This window comes from Argopecten irradians, chromosome 7 (genome assembly GCF_041381155.1).
Source record: "Argopecten irradians isolate NY chromosome 7, Ai_NY, whole genome shotgun sequence".
Lineage (NCBI taxonomy): Eukaryota > Metazoa > Mollusca > Bivalvia > Pectinida > Pectinidae > Argopecten > Argopecten irradians.
In genome coordinates this window covers 8,453,137-8,473,122 of record NC_091140.1, presented here as the reverse complement: position 1 = coordinate 8,473,122, position 19,986 = coordinate 8,453,137, and the positions used below count along the sequence as shown (strand labels likewise).

At 38.5% G+C, this 19,986-nt stretch overlaps 2 protein-coding genes and 1 long non-coding RNA gene across 6 annotated transcripts in view; 1 reads left to right on the top strand and 2 right to left on the bottom strand.

Moving 5' to 3' along the window:
• Nucleotides 1-2,787, bottom strand: part of LOC138327469 (sushi domain-containing protein 2-like) — a 47,268-nt gene extending 44,481 nt beyond the window's left edge. For 2 of the 4 annotated variants that reach the window (XM_069273585.1, XM_069273584.1), the window contains exon 1: nt 2,462-2,787. In XM_069273585.1, coding sequence (XP_069129686.1) covers nt 2,462-2,531 — 70 coding nt within the window. In that variant the 5' untranslated portion in view covers nt 2,532-2,787. The remainder of the gene's footprint in view (nt 1-2,461) is intronic. The other 2 variants (XM_069273582.1, XM_069273583.1) reach the window with 1 other exon arrangement.
• LOC138327470 (uncharacterized) lies at nt 1,978-4,835 on the top strand. Its single transcript, XR_011209051.1, has 4 exons — nt 1,978-2,318; nt 2,514-2,635; nt 3,284-3,431; nt 4,720-4,835. It is a non-coding gene; the product is annotated as an uncharacterized lncRNA (long non-coding RNA).
• A 4,736-nt stretch (nt 4,836-9,571) lies between these two features.
• On the bottom strand, nt 9,572-13,376 carry LOC138327468 (SLAIN motif-containing protein 1-like). Its single transcript, XM_069273580.1, has 3 exons — nt 12,351-13,376; nt 11,332-11,659; nt 9,572-10,875 (listed from the first exon to the last, which is right to left on the bottom strand). Exons 1-3 carry the CDS (start codon nt 12,550-12,552, stop codon nt 10,800-10,802), a joined length of 606 nt encoding a protein of 201 aa, XP_069129681.1. The 5' UTR covers nt 12,553-13,376; the 3' UTR covers nt 9,572-10,799.
• Nucleotides 13,377-19,986: the final 6,610 nt, after the last annotated feature.

The following is a 19,986-nucleotide window of genomic DNA, read 5'->3' as shown; positions in this document are numbered from 1 at the left end:
TTTGAGACACTATATTAGGTCACTGAACTAGAGCTGTGATTTGTGACACTATATTAGGTCACTGAACTAGAGCTGTGATTTGTGGTTCTATATCAGGTCACTGAACTAGAGCTGTTGTTTGTGACACTATATATATAAGGTCACTGAACTGTACTAGAGCTGTGGATTGTGGCACTATATTACAAAATGTAGGTAACTGAAGTATAGATATGGATTGTTGCACTATATTAGGTCACTGAACTAGAACTGTGGTTTGTTACACTATATTAGGTCACTGAACTAGAGCTGTGGTTTGTGACACTATATTAGGTCACTGAACTAGAGCTGTGATTTGTGGCTCTATATTAGATCACTGAACTAGAGATGTGGTTTGTGACACTATATTAGGTCACTGAACTAGAGCTGTGGTTTGAGACACTATATTAGGTCACTGAACTAGAGCTGTGGTTTGTGACACTTTATATTAGGTCACTGATTTAGAGCTGTGTAGTTTATGAGACTCCATTAGGTCACTGAACTAGAGCTGTGGATTATGGCACTTTATTAGGTCACTGAAGTACAGATATGGATTTTGGCTGTGTTGAGACACTATATTAGGTCACTGAACTAGAGCTGTGGTTTGTGCATTTTATTATGTCACTGATTTAGAGCTGTAGTTTATGACACTCCATTAGGTCACTGAACTAGAGCTGTGGATTATGGCACTCTATTAGGTCACTGAAGTACAGATATGGATTTTGGCAATATATTAGGTCACTGAACTAGAGCTGTGGTTTGTAGCATTTTATTATGTCAATGAACTAGAGCTGTGGTTTGTGTCATCAAATTAGGTCACTGAACTAGAGCTGTGGTTTGTGACACTATATTAGATCACTGAACTAGAGCTGTGGTTTGTGACACTGAATTAGGTCACTGAACTAGAGCTGTGGTTTGTGACACTCCATTAGGTCACTGAACTAGAGTTTTAGTTTGTGTCATCAAATTAGGTCGATGAACTAGAGCTGTGGTTTGTGACACTAAATCAGGTCACTGAACTAGAGCTGTGGTTTGTGACACTGAATTAGGTCACTGAACTAGAGCTGTGGTTTGTGACACTCCATTAGGTCACTGAACTAGAGCTGTGGTTTGTGGCATTGTATAAGATCATTTGTGTAGTTGTGCATTAGTAGCAATACCACGATTACCATGATATCAGAAAATATCACATTGTTAGGTTACCTCTTACTTAACACATTTCCTGCAATTGGAATAATGTGAACTCAAAACAGGTAGTATTTTTTTCTGAATCCGGAAGTGTAGGATTTGTTTTATAGCTTAGCTATGTTTGTATGAAGGTTGATTCTACTGAGCCTCCTCACATTGAAATAACGTTTAAATACAATGTACTAACCTTTAAACGAATAGGTTTTAATTATTGCTGCTAGAATTTAAATACGATTATTACATACGATATTGTTATCTTTTGTTAGGGACCAATTCCAGTTGCCCACACTGTTGCCTGTCTTTGCTCTTACACAAATCATAGATTATATATTAAACCAATGACAAATAAGTTTTCTTTGGGTTTACAATTGCCATAACATAAAAACAAAAATCAATTGCTGATTTTGATACGAAAGCAAGACCCCAAAATCAATTACTAAACAAATGTTGATGTTTGCAAGAATAATATAAAACTTGCTCTTTGATTTTTTTTTATCTGAATAGAGGAGTATGTTTTTTTGAAATACATAGCCCGATATTGTATAACATGCTGAACTTTGCATACCTCTGTCCACACATGAACAATAGTGATTACAACAATCCAGGAATCCCGTTTGTTATCATGTCGTGTTACTTAGTAGTCATTCGTAGGTTTGAGTGGAACCTTTTTATCTAACCTTAAATTATATTTTACTGATAAATGTTACGTTACTGATGTATCAGAACTAGTTTTCGGAGTTCATGTACAGTATACTTATGGTAGATGTCGGCTAAGAGATTTTACCTGAAAGTGTAGACCAATGTTCCCGCCGAGGCTAAACTCACTTGGTGGCACATTACGAAATGAATAATGCATAGCTATATGTTTATAAACCTAATTAAGATGTTATATATAAATGTTGATTAAAATGAAAGCTAAATCGTGACGAGGCGTGGTAGAGAAGTCTTCCCGCGCTAATGCAGAACATGGTGTAAACATTGGACACGGTCACACAAGAAGTAAAGTCAATGTAAACAGACAAATTGACATTTAAAACAAAGGTTTTTGTCGACTACACGCAGAGGAAAACATATGATTTATAATGTATACGTGCAGCATTGTACAATAAACACAGGTAAGTTATGCACACTTTTAACAAATTAGATTGATGCAACTCGTGCTAATCACAATGCCCAAACATAGAAAACAACTGTTGCTACCTTATATCTATATAAAACATTTTTGCGCAGTTACGATTGTGAAATATTTTATACGAACCTTTGATGAGAGTTATGATGCATACAAACAGTATCCATTTGAATTTTAACAGTCCTGAGGACGCCGCCATCTTGAATGAGTCGCGGTATCCGCCGGGTTGTGGACTTGAAGATAACGAGGGCCAAGGTAGACGGACGCGGGCGTTATCACTTGTTTACCAATACTGATTATCAGGTAGGTCTTCAGAACTCCTCGCTGTGTTCAGCACGGAGATCAAAACATAGTTTTACCGTCAAATTAGTTGGAAAAGTGGATTTACTTGTTGACATTCATTTCTTGTTAATTTGCCGAAAATAATGATTTCTTTTTCATAACAAGTAGTCTTTTACAATACAGAAATCAATGTTTCCTTTATAATTTGATATTTTTAAAGATAGAATTGGTGTTTGAGATATTGGTAAGATATAAAAATGGCTTAGATATCGCACTTTGCAGTCCATACAACTATTGCTTCTAACGACAATAAATTTTCCAGCACAAATCTGAATGTAGAGATGCCCTCATCTCTTCATTTGTACTCTTATCAGAGACTTCACGTTATCACGTTAACAAATACCCACAATAAAGAAACTCGGTTCGCTCTCCCTTAACGGTCAACACGACTAAACCAAGCCAGCTAATTATGTCACGTATCCGACACACCTCCGGGTATGTCTGCCGAACAGTGCGCGTGACTGAGGGGTTTGCAAATAGCAATGACAGCTGGATTTATCAATTGCTATTGTATAATTTAGAAGACCTTTCAGAAAACCCCCCATTAATATTGGGTTATCTCATTATTGCATTTCTAAAAAGACTGAATTATATTTTTGCTTCTTTAAGTTATGATGAATCCGCGAAGAGAGATGGTACTGATTTGAGAGGAATGACCGTTGACATTTTATAAATGTCAGCTACCCGAGTGCCCTGGAACTGATAGTGGACGATAAGACCCGGCTGGAAGGCGATAACAGTTATACGTGTGGGCTTGGTATGTCACCCACACACGATTCGTCATCTCAGTAAAACATATATCACCAACCTGGATTATCGGGCGGTGACGCGCCTTCGTATTATCTCCTACTGACAGTGTCACTAGATAATATAGAGATCTGATAAAATATTTAGTCATCACTACCCCAGAGGAAGTAAATGGACTTATAGCTTTTATGATTCCCGCGAGAACTTTACATTCTCCGATAACTTTCCATAAACTGAACAACTTATGCAAAGTCTTCATTTACATAATACTTCATGTAATCATTAGTGATTTTGATTTTGGTAATTCCAAGAAAAAAACTCAATTCTTTGTTCGGCGGGGATTGCAAAATCCCTTTTTGTTCAAATATGGTGTTGAAGGATCTGTATACCAATAGAACACTTCACTAAATTATTTTAATCTTATCTCCAATACGTCACCTTATCGATAAACAAACAAGTCACTATTGACTCACCGATCACTCAAATGTTTTCATAGAACATATAGTACGCGTTATCTATCGTGGTATCATATGACAAACCGGATGAGTTTATATTTCTCCGTACAATATGTTTGCCTTTCATCTTTGTCCTGATGTTAAAAGTTTGTGTAATCTGTTTCTAATTTTGGAATGGGGTGTAATCTTTGTAAGTTGTTGAATATATCGGTGAAAGTAAGAAAAGTCTCTCCAATGATTCTTTTAAATCCGTATCTATATTCCGATTTCTTTACCTAAAACGACACAATTTAAATACCATTAATTAGTGGTGTATTATATCACATTAACAATTTTCCCGTACATCCTCTCAACAGCAAGGTCGTGGTTTACCCCCATAATCATCTTATATTAATAACAATATATGGTATGTGCTGCTAGCCAATAATCGTCCAACCAATTCCAAAAGCTTCTTCAGTATTTACCAGCTTATTCTAACATAAACCTTTAAGAAAAGTTCGCACAATTTCTACAAGGTGGTGATTTGGTAAGTTCAGCCTCGTTTTCCGATCACTTATACGACGAAAGTATTTAGAGATAAAATGTAGAGTTTAATTGCACATATAGGATAAGCTTCTACCTATAGATCCGACAAATCGCCATTATTATTTTAATAAATAGCATTTATTGAGATCTATTACCGGGGTTATTTCAGTCCCTGATAAGTAACTGTCCAGTTCTGACAACACAATGCAGGGTTCTAATAATTATTCGAAGTTTTCTAAATATGTATAGTCCTTTGTTTTGAAATGATCCATGCACTTTTGAATACATCAGACCATTGCATCATTCGTTTCATTTTAGATGAGCACCATCACCCACAGAATAGAAACTACATGTATTGAAGGTGAGCATAATTTTTATCAATCTGATTATTTCACTTATCAGAAGGGTGTAATTTAATACACATTTCACAAAAGAAAAGGATTAAATACCGTAAGGAACAATTTGAACATTTTCAGTGATAAAGTGTCAATTTATAACTAGAGATCAATGAAGAAAACAACTAATAAAATGATAAGTATTGAAGACAGGGTAGGGTTTTAAATTACATGTTTATTGGGCATGTGATGACAAAGCTCCCGATGCCGTATTTATAATAGAATGGTTCATTAACAGAGGGTTTATCTCTCTCTACTCATGATTCTACAGGGTCTTCCACCATTGGATACAATGATTAAAGTCATCAACACAATGACAGGCCACACAAATAACATCTCAAACAAAAGGCACCACTCTCACATTGTCTCGCGATACACAGACGGGGACACCAGACATCCTGATAGCTCTAGCATGTCTGTGGAGTTCGGTTTATCATGATGATTTCAGCAACCGAAACACTGCCGACTAACATAGGTGTCTACATAGTATTAACAATAAGAAAAATATAACAGAAAATCAATCACTGGTGACACATAAATATATCCAATATCAAAATCTACTCGAAATTTAGCACACGATTTTGACTTCTAAACTACATCGAGTACACTACGTTCCGGGGAACATCTGAAAGGGATTGAACACACCACTTTCCTGGAAACATATGTAAGGGTATGAACGGTAAAGAGCTACAACAGCCATTCTATGTATCGCGAGACAAAAAAGAATCGGCACACTGTTTGATTTTAAACAATACCAACATATCATATAATAAAACAAATGTAATACCATGAAACTGTTCGTCATCCAACTCGCGTCTAATTTGTCAACGATTATTGACAGGGTAAATTGTCATTGTTCGTTAAATGTCCACAAACAGTATTGGTTTTATAGTCTTAGTAAGTAAATAATCAAGTGAACTTTTAATAAAGTGTAAAAATTACTGCAGTTTCTGCAAACACCCCTTAATAGCAAATCAGTTCGTAAACCTTTCCGGGCTAAACATAGGCTCGTTGTCACTAGAACAGCTAGCAGTTCTTGCATTCTAACTCCCAATGAAGACCACTCACTCCGACAGACAGTTCCATGGCTTATAGAATGTTAACCTACAGTAATGAGATCATGTGATTAAAATAGAAATGTTCTAGAGCATCACCTTAGGCGGCGACACAAAAAGCGGGTATTAAAACATAGCCACCGAAACTGTATCCACTCAATCTTAAAAAATTACAAATGGCGTAACACGAAATACATCATTTCATTATTTTCTTGTTTCAAGATGTTGACGAAAACTGAAAGCCCAACCACTAAGGCGAAAACAAATGAGTGGAGAAGTGTGGAACACTACACAGAAAAGGATATTAAACTATTTCAAAATTTACAAAATGAATTATAAGTTCAACCTTATAAGTAGCATTAGACGGATGACATTCATAATACTGAGAGATAATGTTCAGACAAGGATCTAAATGTCTGCTTGTACTTTGATGTCATTGTTCTTAGCTTCTACACTAGTACGCATTTAAAATAGCATGACTGATAGTCGACACATTTGTATGTATTTAGAACGATATGAAAACTATAATTTGTACATATTGATAGAGAATCCTAATAATAACGAATATCTAGTGTAAATGCTGATAGCAAACTCAATAACATTGGGTATGTTACTATGGGCCTACCAATAAATAAAGATGTACTATAACTTCACGTGAAAACTAAACCGTAAATAATTTACATAATAGAAATGATATGTAATTTTTTCATAAATAATGGATAACTTAATGAATGTATGATAACCAGTATCCTTCATCAGTAATAAACCAGAAACAGTACTTTGTATATATGTAACGTGTTCAGATGTAAAGACCTCGGCATTATATTTAGATCTGGAAAATAAAGCGGGTAGATGGATTGAAGCAAAAGTCTCAAATATACGTGGTAAGTTTCATTTTTTTATATTTATTTCACTTTTGTTTTTCATGAATAGTGTTTATCAACAGAAACCGTATGTTTGAGATTGCATAGCTATGATCAGAATCAAAAATCGAGTTTAGTAATTAAATCACCAACCATTAATTTCTTTATCTAGATATAGTAATTAAATAACTACCATTTCATTTACTCATTTAGATATAGTAATTAAATACCTACCATTTTATTACTTATTTAGATAAAGTAATTACATTCCTACCATTTCATTAAGTTATCTATTGTTTCATGTTACTCCAGTTCTTGTTTTGGTTTAAAGTGAATAGTCTCTATTTAGTAGAGCGGAGCTCATATTTTGATATATCACCTAGTAAGGTCGTCAATAATATCAATGACATATACTTACATGAATTAATGCCTTGACATGAAGTCTAAGAACATTCAATTTAGGTTTAAATTCAAACTTCACACATGAAATAAAAAAACCCACTTAGCATTTGATTATTTTTGTCAAAAATGCATATTGGACAATACTTTCACGTAGTGAAATATTTAAAACTTTTAGTAACAACCGGATGAAGACACATTACTGATGGCAAGATGAGCAAAATAAATATGTATTCATATCTTCTGTTATGGTGTAATTACATTAAAAATAATTACTTTGTAATTAATTGATAGTGTAACTATGAAATATTGATTTTTTTTAATTTTATTACCAAGACGATTCATCATCTAAGATGTCCTTAAAATGAATGTCCTCTTTTCGTGTATAAATATACATATAACTCAATCACCCACACAAGGAAGGAAGCAAAATGTTTACAAAACAGAAACTATAACATATTATCTTGTCACCTTACTATATTACACTTTAGTCTTGTGTTCTTTGCGATATACACAAATCTTAACAGATCAGAGGAAAACATCAACACGAAATGACTGTTATTTGTCCATGGTATTTATTCGATTATACCGAGAAAATAGGTGATAAAATACTTTAATATACTTACATTTTGATATTCGTTATATAAATGCTGTCCATCAATGATATCAGGACAATTAAAATGAGACAATATGTTCACCAAAAACTCAATAATTTAGGTCTGACTATTAACACCAGTTTTTATAGTTATCTCCCTTTTCACCATTCATAGTTATCTCCCTTTTCACCATTCAATCACAATGAGAAGCAAGCTTTGTCTGACAAAGCTCTTAATATCATTCTGTCAAATAAGGTTCATTCACACAGCGCAATGAGAAGTAGATACTGTCTGACCGAGCTCCTTGAGAAGCAGTACGAGCTTTAAAAAAAGAGCTCGTCATTCATCAAACAGTCAAATGAGAAATAAGCTCTGTCAGAAGGAGCTCTCGTACAAACGCCATGAGAAACCTGCTCCGCCAAATAGAGATCACCTACATACGAGATGAGAAATAAGCTCTATTGACAAATGTCTTACATACAATGAGATGAAAACAAGTTCTTTCTGACAGGGTTCTTACACACAGCGACATGACGTCATAACATGTACAAAATTCACATGAATGAATACGTCCAACAATGTGGCAATGTCCAAGTGTTAAACAAAACGTATAGGTACGATATATACATAAAATAGAGAGTCGTTCTCTTGCATCATGGCGGCACATAAACATTTATCACATTTATAAGTTGATGAATTTGTTGGGAGCTTTATACTTATTATACTTAACTACGCTAATTCTTGCTTAATGCATAACTCATTTGAGTTTGCTAAAATGAGTTTGCTATCCGCTTAACTGCTATGGAAAATTAAATCTGTGAGAATATACATAACCATTCAATAGCATATAATGTTTCAGGCGAAATTGAAAGCTTCTAGCATGTAGTAAACAAAGATATATCGGGCATTTGACGCTATTTTCGAAGATATACAATAGTGTATGAACAAAATAAAACAATATCAAATGAGATAAACCCTAACTATGATGCTGATACGCATAAAGAGACTAATGAAGACCTCCATGGAAATGGGATCCAACCTTTGATCGTTAATGAATATCACATGTTGCTAACAATGAAAGGCAAATTTAAACATGATTGTATATAAACATCATATGGCCATAATTATAATTACCCTTTGTACTATGATCACCTGTAATACTTCAGTATAAAGTTGTGTGGGTGATCATGTTGATTTATCATCATACTAAATTATGCTACTAGAATAATATCAGCTACAATAGGTCAGGAAATCATACTTGGATGTACATAAGATTTGGAATTAGCCTAGCGTTTATATAATCATCACACAGCAGAGCCATTATAATGTACTCAAATCATTAAATTTATAAATAAAGGATAATTCAGTGAAATTACAATAATATCGATGCATGATATAATACATATATATGGCAACACATCTTTCTCCCTGGTATAGATTAAGATCATGCGGTTTTTGTTTGTTCTAAATACCTTTTACAATACCAAATACATAAACATGTCTACAACACTAAAAAATTAATTCATGATGTATTAAAACTTAAATATTTAAGATAACTAAAAATCTTCACGTTCTCATTTCTCAAATGGTTTCGTCAAGGTCATTGATTTTCATCGATTTAAACTGCATCAGTCCTTTTAAATTATCATACATTAAGGAATCATTTTCTCTGAATGCTCTACAGGGATATATTTTCTGATAATGTTGTAATTTAAAGTTGATCATTGGTTTCAAATAAAACCCTTGTTTCAGCCATTCCATAATGTATAAGTTGAGGAATTCGGTATGTTGACATTTTCGAATATATACCGTATCATTTTATATCAGATGAAGATTTATATAAAACATACATCGAAACCGTATCATTTTATATCAGATGAAGATTTATATAAAACATACATCGAAACCCAACGATCTTTCTGTCTTTTAAATATAAGAAAATTGACTATAATTTTTTTCACAAGACAAATATCATACACACGACTAATAGACAACTATACAATTACCCGTTAAGCTTGAGCTTTTCAGTCTACTCTGTAACTGGCCCAAATTCACATGATACATTTGCGAGTAGTAAAAGATTTCAATTTTCTTATCATGGTGCCATCATGCTGTATTTACCTAGGAAATATTTCGGATTAGTTAAATGGTTAAAACATTTTACGTTCGAAAAACAGACAAATTGAAACGATTGTTACATGAAATACACGTATCCTTATTTTAACAACTACTAGAGAACAATTTACCTGCATGCATAAACATTTCACAGAGGTAAATGATTATATACATCTTGTCCAACAGCTTTACTCACCAATGAAGTTCACTCAGGGAGCAATGTGAAACTAACCTAGGTGTATTTGAGTACTTTCAAAGCCGATATACACAATACAGGTAGATATTTCAATCTTTCCTAAAACGATATTGATTGTTGAAATCTTTTAGTAAGCAATGTGTGTGGTGTACGATAATTTTGTCCATAAAGTCAATTCATATCAATCACAAATTTGCCTAGTCGATATTATCAGCTATGATTGACAGGAAATGTCATGATTTTTTTAGGAAATAAGCTGGAATTTCTGCTTAGAATTCCTGATGAAAAAGTATTGCACATTCAACATTGTTAGTAATGATTCGCTCTCTACTAAATAAAATTAGTAAAACAATGATAAGATGCAGAAGTTAGACTTTCTGCTACTTTTTCATCTGATGTTAAGATTTTCCGTATATCTAATGTCTGTCATGTTTTATAGTGTATCAGATTTAATACTTGGTATACTGGTTCTGGCCATTTCATGGTCAGACTTGTCCATAATTAGATACTACCTCACCTGTTCGGTATCACTAAAATTAACCGTGGAGTCGCCATAGACTTAGCATACAGTCGTTACTTCCTTGTCCCTCGACTAAAACTGCAGTTCATATAATCTTTATAAAACCAAACCTCCAAACTAGACAAAACTGAAAGCTTCATACAATAAAAGCATGCTAAAACACATTTTGAAAGACATCACAAAAATATGTTTTTTGCAGATTGTCTAGGTTTGCTACTGTATATTTCAGATCAGAGAACGAATCAGAACAGTTGATACATCAGAAACACCCGTCCTTCCAGCTTTCGTCACTTGATCTGGCGACAGCAGATGGCCTGGGAGAGGGAATAGCGGACCTGGAAATCAAATTTTATAAGTAAAATTTCCAGCATACATATACATAACGTATTGGTAGCTTTTGGAGATTTCTAAGTCGAATAAACACTCACTAAGGTTATCCATACGATTATATAGCGGCAATAAATAATTATGAAATAATGAAAATAGATTTCTGCTGATATGAATTGGTTAATAGCGAGTTTTGCCAAATAAATCCAAATTTTGCAAAAACAATCTAGACAGAAATGCCATATTCTCTGTTGGAAACCCTATTTTAACAACACTAGTTGGAGAGCTTAAAAGCTGTAAAACAGGTAACGTTCCACCTGTCTTACAATTTCCCAATAAAATGTATAATTTTTACAAGCCAATCTTTTGTCTTAAATAGATTACAATGTTTTGCACATTTGCAGCTACACATGCTGAGAATAAAGGTGATTTTTTTTCTGTAGGAATACAATATATCCACTGACCTCCTGGGTGTTGCTATCCCCGACTTCCCCCCTGGCCCTGCACTCCCTGGTCGCGGTATAGACCTGCGGGCAGGCTGAGGCAGCCCGGTTCTCTGTGGAGACAGACCCCGCCCGACCTGGTTAGGTTGCCGCAGCCCACTAACATTCGGAGAGGCAGGTCGCACCTGTGGTTGTAAGCGTGACAACTGACGGGGCTCCGGTGCCATACGGTCGTAGTCATCGCTACCACCAGATGAATTATTGTCTAAGTATGGGTCACTGGAGTGAAACCCAGGTTGGGGCATCCGAGAGACATTTGGTAAACTCCTCCGTAATCCTGACGTTTCTCCTTTAAAACAATTTATGTTATTTAATTTTAAGGAATAAGCGGGCACGTGAAATTGACATAAAATATTCAAGGAAAACGAGTATCCCTTTATACATTATTTTCATAAAACGGCAAAATTCAAGTTATCGGTGTATTTCGTGGATATTCTTTTAGAATGTTTTCCTGCTAATAAATAAGTTGAGACAATTTTCCACTTTAAATTTGAGGATTGAATCATAGGTTTCCTACAGTATATTGTTGTCTATAGGCTTCAGATAACAAGTTGACAGGCTTACCTTTACAGTATTTATACAGGAAGTTGACCTACCTTGGTTTTGAGGAACCTTTACAGTATTGATATAGGAAGTTGACCTACCTTGGTTTTGAGGAACCTTTACAGTATTTATACAGGAAGTTGACCTACCTTGGTTTTGAGGAACCTTTACAGTATTGATATAGGAAGTTGACCTACCTTGGTTTTGAGGAACCTTTACAGTATTGATATAGGAAGTTGACCTACCTTGGTTTTGAGGAACCTTTACAGTATTGATATAGGAAGTTGACCTACCTTGGTTTTGAGGAACCTTTACAGTATTGATATAGGAAGTTGACCTACCTTGGTTTTGAGGAACCTTTACAGTATTGATATAGGAAGTTGACCTACCTTGGTTTTGAGGAACCTTTACAGTATTGATATAGGAAGTTGACCTACCTTGGTTTGGAGGATTTAGATACTGACTTCCATAGGGACTATCCGGAGGACTACTGATGTCCGATCCTATACTGTTACTCTGACTGTTCCTACGCTCACCTGTAAATACAAGGGAGATAATCAGGTAACATAAACATGTAAACGAAATAACCCTGCAAGGTTCACCTAAGCATACTGTGGCATACTTTGGTAACGTCCACATGTTATCCAATCATGTATCTTAGTATAGTTCATCTGTAAGCTAATGCACCTTTAGGGCTCAAAAGATCTTTTACAATTATACCCAAGTGTGTGCAAAATTGAACATTGAAAAATATTTCTAATACTACAAGTCACCGAATAATATTGTCATACATACAAAAAAAAAAGTCATGTACATAACATTGCAGCTACCCAATGATAAAAAGTCAGGGAATTCAACAGACACAGTTGGGATGGAGTTATCAAAAGGTGATAGTGGTGATTGTCAGTCAGTTTAAAGACACAAATTGAAACCGTATTTCAATGATAACATATAATTATGTCACATAGTAAGACATACAGTAGTTTTATGATAACAGCAGTCAAATTGAAGATAAGTTTAGATATTGGGATGAAAAATAAGTTTAAATGGTGTATAAACGGCAGCATTGAAGACACGTTAATGGTGACAGTGGTGGGATATAACTGAAGGACTGTTTTTAATGGTGACAGTGGTGGGATATAACTGAAGGACTGTTTTTAATGGTGACAGTGGTGGGATATAACTGAAGGTCTGTTTTTAATGGTGACAGTGGTGGGATATAACTGAAGGTCTGTTTTTAATGGTGACAGTGGTGGGATATAACTGAAGGTCTGTTTTTAATGGTGACAGTGGTGGGATATAACTTAAGGTCTTTTTTTAATTTTGATAGTGGTGGGATTGAAAACTAGTTTTTTAATGGTGGCAGCGCTGGTATAAATTACCAGCTTTAATCTTCAGACAAAATGCAATGCTTACATTAAAATTGGAGTGGTAACAGATTTGACAAATTCGTTTACAGATTATTAACAAAGCTTTAAGCAAGATAAAGTTGGACAGTTATTCGTTATTCGTTATTCGTTATTCGAATAACGAATAACTGTCTAACTTTACTTCTGGCCGGGTAAAGTAAAGTTAGACAGTTATTCGTTATTCAAGTGTCACCTGTTTTGACGGATGCAGCGAAATTATATATAGTCATTTTTTTTGTTTAATTCTTTGGAATAACTGTAATCTTTCGGAGTTTTCACGTACATATCTACAGCACACATCTTTATAAGCCATCTGAGAGCTTTACTGTCGATTATAATTTATTTTACTGATACCATATCTTCAGTTGCGCTCATATTTATTTACCTTATATCTGCGATGCATCAGAGGTGAAAATTAAGAATTTAACACTTAAATAATTCATTTGAAGCATATAACTAACTCGGGGAACGAGCCCTGAGCTTCAGCTCGGAAACGGGATCTTCGGGTCAAATAACACATATTACATACATTATCAGCCGTATACGGTCCCAGGCAAGTGGGAAGACGTGCTCATGCACGACTTTTGAAGGTGGCTGCCATCTCAGTGGTTCCCATGGAACATTCCATAGCAATCTAATTAGGATTGAAATAGGAACGAACCTTCAGCACTCTGGGGGAGAGTGGATCCCTTACCAAAAACCCCATCTTATATACATTATCAGCCGTATACGGTCCCAGGCAGTGGGAAGACGTGCTTGTGCACGACTTTTGAAGGTGGCTGCCATCTCAGTGGTTCCCATGGAACATTCCATAGCAATCTAATTAGGATTGAAATAGGAACGAACCTTCAGCACTCTGGGGGGAGAGTGGATCCCTTACCAAAAACCCCATCTTATATACATTATCAGCCGTATACGGTCCCAGGCAGTGGGAAGACGTGCTTGTGCACGACTTTTGAAGGTGGCTGCCATCTCAGTGGTTCCCATGGAACATTCCATAGCAATCTAATTAGGATTGAAATAGGAACGAACCTTCAGCACTCTGGGGGAGAGTGGATCCCTTACCAAAAACCCCATCTTATATACATTATCAGCCGTATACGGTCCCAGGCAGTGGGAAGACGTGCTTGTGCACGACTTTTGAAGGTGGCTGCCATCTCAGTGGTTCCCATGGAACATTCCATAGCAATCTAATTAGGATTGAAATAGGAACGAACCTTCAGCACTCTGGGCGGAGAGTGGATCCCTTACCAAAAACCCCATCTTATATACATTATCAGCCGTATACGGTCCCAGGCAGTGGGAAGACGTGCTTGTGCACGACTTTTGAAGGTGGCTGCCATCTCAGTGGTTCCCATGGAACATTTCATAGCAATCTAATTAGGATTGAAATAGGAACGAACCTTCAGCACTCTGGGGGAGAGTGGATCCCTTACCAAAAACCCCATCTTATATACATTATCAGCCGTATACGGTCCCAGGCAGTGGGAAGACGTGCTTGTGCACGACTTTTGAAGGTGGCTGCCATCTCAGTGGTTCCCATGGAACATTTCATAGCAATCTAATTAGGATTGAAATAGGAAAGGAACGAACCTTCAGCACTCTGGGGAAGAGTGGATCCCTTACCAAAAACCCCATCTAATATACATTATCAGCCGTATACGGTCCCAGGCAGTGGGAAGACGTGCTTGTGCACGACTTTTGAAGGTGGCTGCCATCTCAGTGGTTCCCATGGAACATTCCATAGCAATCTAATTAGGATTGAAATAGGAACGAACCTTCAGCACTCTGGGGGAGAGTGGATCCCTTACCAAAAACCCCATCTTATATACATTATCAGCCGTATACGGTCCCAGGCAGTGGGAAGACGTGCTTGTGCACGACTTTTGAAGGTGGCTGCCATCTCAGTGGTTCCCATGGAACATTCCATAGCAATCTAATTAGGATTGAAATAGGAACGAACCTTCAGCACTCTGGGGGAGAGTGGATCCCTTACCAAAAACCCCATCTAATATACATTATCAGCCGTATACGGTCCCAGGCAGTGGGAAGACGTGCTTGTGCACGACTTTTTGAAGGTGGCTGCCATCTCAGTGGTTCCCATGGAACATTCCATAGCAATCTAATTAGGATTGAAATAGGAACGAACCTTCAGCACTCTGGGGGAGAGTGGATCCCTTACCAAAAACCCCATCTTATATACATTATCAGCCGTATACGGTCCCAGGCAGTGGGAAGACGTGCTTGTGCACGACTTTTGAAGGTGGCTGCCATCTCAGTGGTTCCCATGGAACATTCCATAGCAATCTAATTAGGATTGAAATAGGAACGAACCTTCAGCACTCTGGGGGAGAGTGGATCCCTTACCAAAAACCCCATCTTATATACATTATCAGCCGTATAGGTCCCAGGCAGTGGGAAGACGTGCTTGTGCACGACTTTTGAAGGTGGCTGCCATCTCAGTGGTTCCCATGGAACATTCCATAGCAATCTAATTAGGATTGAAATAGGAACGAACCTTCAGCACTCTGGGGGAGAGTGGATCCCTTACCAAAAACCCCATCTTATATACATTATCAGCCGTATACGGTCCCAGGCAGTGGGAAGACGTGCTTGTGCACGACTTTTGAAGGTGGCTGCCATCTCAGTGGTTCCCATGGAACATTCCATAGCAATCTAATTAGGATTGAAATAGGAACGAACCTTCAGCACTCTGGGGGAGAGTGGATCCCTTACCAAAAACCCCATCTTATATACATTATCAGCCGTATACGGTCCCAGGCAGTGGGAAGACGTGCTTGTGCACGACTTTTGAAGGTGGCTGCCATCTCAGTGGTTCCCATGGAACATTCCATAGCAATCTAATTAGGATTGAAATAGGAACGAACCTTCAGCACTCTGGGGGAGAGTGGATCCCTTACCAAAAACCCCATCTAATATACATTATCAGCCGTATACGGTCCCAGGCAGTGGGAAGACGTGCTTGTGCACGACTTTTGAAGGTGGCTGCCATCTCAGTGGTTCCCATGGAACATTCCATAGCAATCTAATTAGGATTGAAATAGGAAAGGAACGAACCTTCAGCACTCTGGGGGAGAGTGGATCCCTTACCAAAAACCCCATCTTATATACATTATCAGCCGTATACGGTCCCAGGCAGTGTGGGAAGACGTGCTTGTGCACGACTTTTGAAGGTGGCTGCCATCTCAGTGGTTCCCATGGAACATTCCATAGCAATCTAATTAGGATTGAAATAGGAACGAACCTTCAGCACTCTGGGGGAGAGTGGATCCCTTACCAAAAACCCCATCTTATATACATTATCAGCCGTATACGGTCCCAGGCAGTGGGAAGACGTGCTTGTGCACGACTTTTGAAGGTGGCTGCCATCTCAGTGGTTCCCATGGAACATTCCATAGCAATCTAATTAGGATTGAAATAGGAACGAACCTTCAGCACTCTGGGGGAGAGTGGATCCCTTACCAAAAACCCCATCTTATATACATTATCAGCCGTATACGGTCCCAGGCAGTGGGAAGACGTGCTTGTGCACGACTTTTGAAGGTGGCTGCCATCTCAGTGGTTCCCATGGAACATTCCATAGCAATCTAATTAGGATTGAAATAGGAACGAACCTTCAGCACTCTGGGGGAGAGTGGATCCCTTACCAAAAACCCCATCTTATATACATTATCAGCCGTATACGGTCCCAGGCAGTGGGAAGACGTGCTTGTGCACGACTTTTGAAGGTGGCTGCCATCTCAGTGGTTCCCATGGAACATTCCATAGCAATCTAATTAGGATTGAAATAGGAACGAACCTTCAGCACTCTGGGGGAGAGTGGATCCCTTACCAAAAACCCCATCTTATATACATTATCAGCCGTATACGGTCCCAGGCAGTGGGAAGACGTGCTTGTGCACGACTTTTGAAGGTGGCTGCCATCTCAGTGGTTCCCATGGAACATTCCATAGCAATCTAATTAGGATTGAAATAGGAACGAACCTTCAGCACTCTGGGGGAGAGAGTGGATCCCTTACCAAAAACCCCATCTTATATACATTATCAGCCGTATACGGTCCCAGGCAGTGGGAAGACGTGCTTGTGCACGACTTTTGAAGGTGGCTGCCATCTCAGTGGTTCCCATGGAACATTCCATAGCAATCTAATTAGGATTGAAATAGGAACGAACCTTCAGCACTCTGGGGGAGAGTGGATCCCTTACCAAAAACCCCATCTTATATACATTATCAGCCGTATACGGTCCCAGGCAGTGGGAAGACGTGCTTGTGCACGACTTTTGAAGGTGGCTGCCATCTCAGTGGTTCCCATGGAACATTCCATAGCAATCTAATTAGGATTGAAATAGGAACGAACCTTCAGCACTCTGGGGGAGAGTGGATCCCTTACCAAAAACCCCATCTTATATACATTATCAGCCGTATACGGTCCCAGGCAGTGGGAAGACGTGCTTGTGCACGACTTTTGAAGGTGGCTGCCATCTCAGTGGTTCCCATGGAACATTCCATAGCAATCTAATTAGGATTGAAATAGGAACGAACCTTCAGCACTCTGGGGGAGAGTGGATCCCTTACCAAAAACCCCATCTTATATACATTATCAGCCGTATACGGTCCCAGGCAGTGGGAAGACGTGCTTGTGCACGACTTTTGAAGGTGGCTGCCATCTCAGTGGTTCCCATGGAACATTCCATAGCAATCTAATTAGGATTGAAATAGGAACGAACCTTCAGCACTCTGGGGGAGAGTGGATCCCTTACCAAAAACCCCATCTAATATACATTATCAGCCGTATACGGTCCCAGGCAGTGGGAAGACGTGCTTGTGCACGACTTTTGAAGGTGGCTGCCATCTCAGTGGTTCCCATGGAACATTCCATAGCAATCTAATTAGGATTGAAATAGGAACGAACCTTCAGCACTCTGGGGGAGAGTGGATCCCTTACCAAAAACCCCATCTTATATACATTATCAGCCGTATACGGTCCCAGGCAGTGGGAAGACGTGCTTGTGCACGACTTTTGAAGGTGGCTGCCATCTCAGTGGTTCCCATGGAACATTCCATAGCAATCTAATTAGGATTGAAATAGGAACGAACCTTCAGCACTCTGGGGGAGAGTGGATCCCTTACCAAAAACCCCATCTTATATACATTATCAGCCGTATACGGTCCCAGGCAGTGGGAAGACGTGCTTGTGCACGACTTTTGAAGGTGGCTGCCATCTCAGTGGTTCCCATGGAACATTCCATAGCAATCTAATTAGGATTGAAATAGGAACGAACCTTCAGCACTCGGGGAGAGTGGATCCCTTACCAAAAACCCCATCTTATATACATTATCAGCCGTATACGGTCCCAGGCAGTGGGAAGACGTGCTTGTGCACGACTTTTGAAGGTGGCTGCCATCTCAGTGGTTCCCATGGAACATTCCATAGCAATCTAATTAGGATTGAAATAGGAACGAACCTTCAGCACTCTGGGGGAGAGTGGATCCCTTACCAAAAACCCCATCTTATATACATTATCAGCCGTATACGGTCCCAGGCAGTGGGAAGACGTGCTTGTGCACGACTTTTGAAGGTGGCTGCCATCTCAGTGGTTCCCATGGAACATTCCATAGCAATCTAATTAGGATTGAAATAGGAACGAACCTTCAGCACTCTGGGGGAGAGTGGATCCCTTACCAAAAACCCCATCTTATATACATTATCAGCCGTATACTGTCCCAGGCAGTGGGAAGACGTGCTTGTGCACGACTTTTGAAGGTGGCTGCCATCTCAGTGGTTCCCATGGAACATTCCATAGCAATCTAATTAGGATTGAAATAGGAACGAACCTTCAGCACTCTGGGGGAGAGTGGATCCCTTACCAAAAACCCCATCTTATATACATTATCAGCCGTATACGGTCCCAGGCAGTGGGAAGACGTGCTTGTGCACGACTTTTGAAGGTGGCTGCCATCTCAGTGGTTCCCATGGAACATTCCATAGCAATCTAATTAGGATTGAAATAGGAACGAACCTTCAGCACTCTGGGGGAGAGTGGATCCCTTACCAAAAACCCCATCTTATATACATTATCAGCCGTATACGGTCCCAGGCAGTGGGAAGACGTGCTTGTGCACGACTTTTGAAGGTGGCTGCCATCTCAGTGGTTCCCATGGAACATTCCATAGCAATCTAATTAGGATTGAAATAGGAAAGGAACGAACCTTCAGCACTCTGGGGGAGAGTGGATCCCTTACCAAAAACCCCATCTAATATACATTATCAGCCGTATACGGTCCCAGGCAGTGGGAAGACGTGCTCGTGCACGACTTTTGAAGGTGGCTGCCATCTCAGTGGTTCCTATGGAACATTCCATAGCAATCTAATTAGGATTGAAATAGGAACGAACCTTCAGCACTCTGGGGGAGAGTGGATCCCTTACCAAAAAACCCCATCTTATATACATTATCAGCCGTATACGGTCCCAGGCAGTGGGAAGACGTGCTCGTGCACGACTTTTGAAGGTGGCTGCCATCTCAGTGGTTCCCATGGAACATTCCATAGCAATCTAATTAGGATTGAAATAGGAACGAACCTTCAGCACTCTGGGGGAGAGTGGATCCCTTACCAAAAACCCCATCTTATATACATTATCAGC

Coding starts and splice junctions, on each gene's coding strand:
- LOC138327468 (XM_069273580.1), bottom strand. CDS start 12,552: ATGTGGACGTTACCAAAGTATGCCACAGTATGCTTAGGTGAACCTTGC. Junction 11,660..12,350: donor TCTAAATCCTCCAAACCAAG/GTAGGTCAACTT, acceptor ATTGTTTTAAAG/GAGAAACGTCAGGATTACGG. Junction 10,876..11,331: donor GGGATAGCAACACCCAGGAG/GTCAGTGGATAT, acceptor TTTGATTTCCAG/GTCCGCTATTCCCTCTCCCA.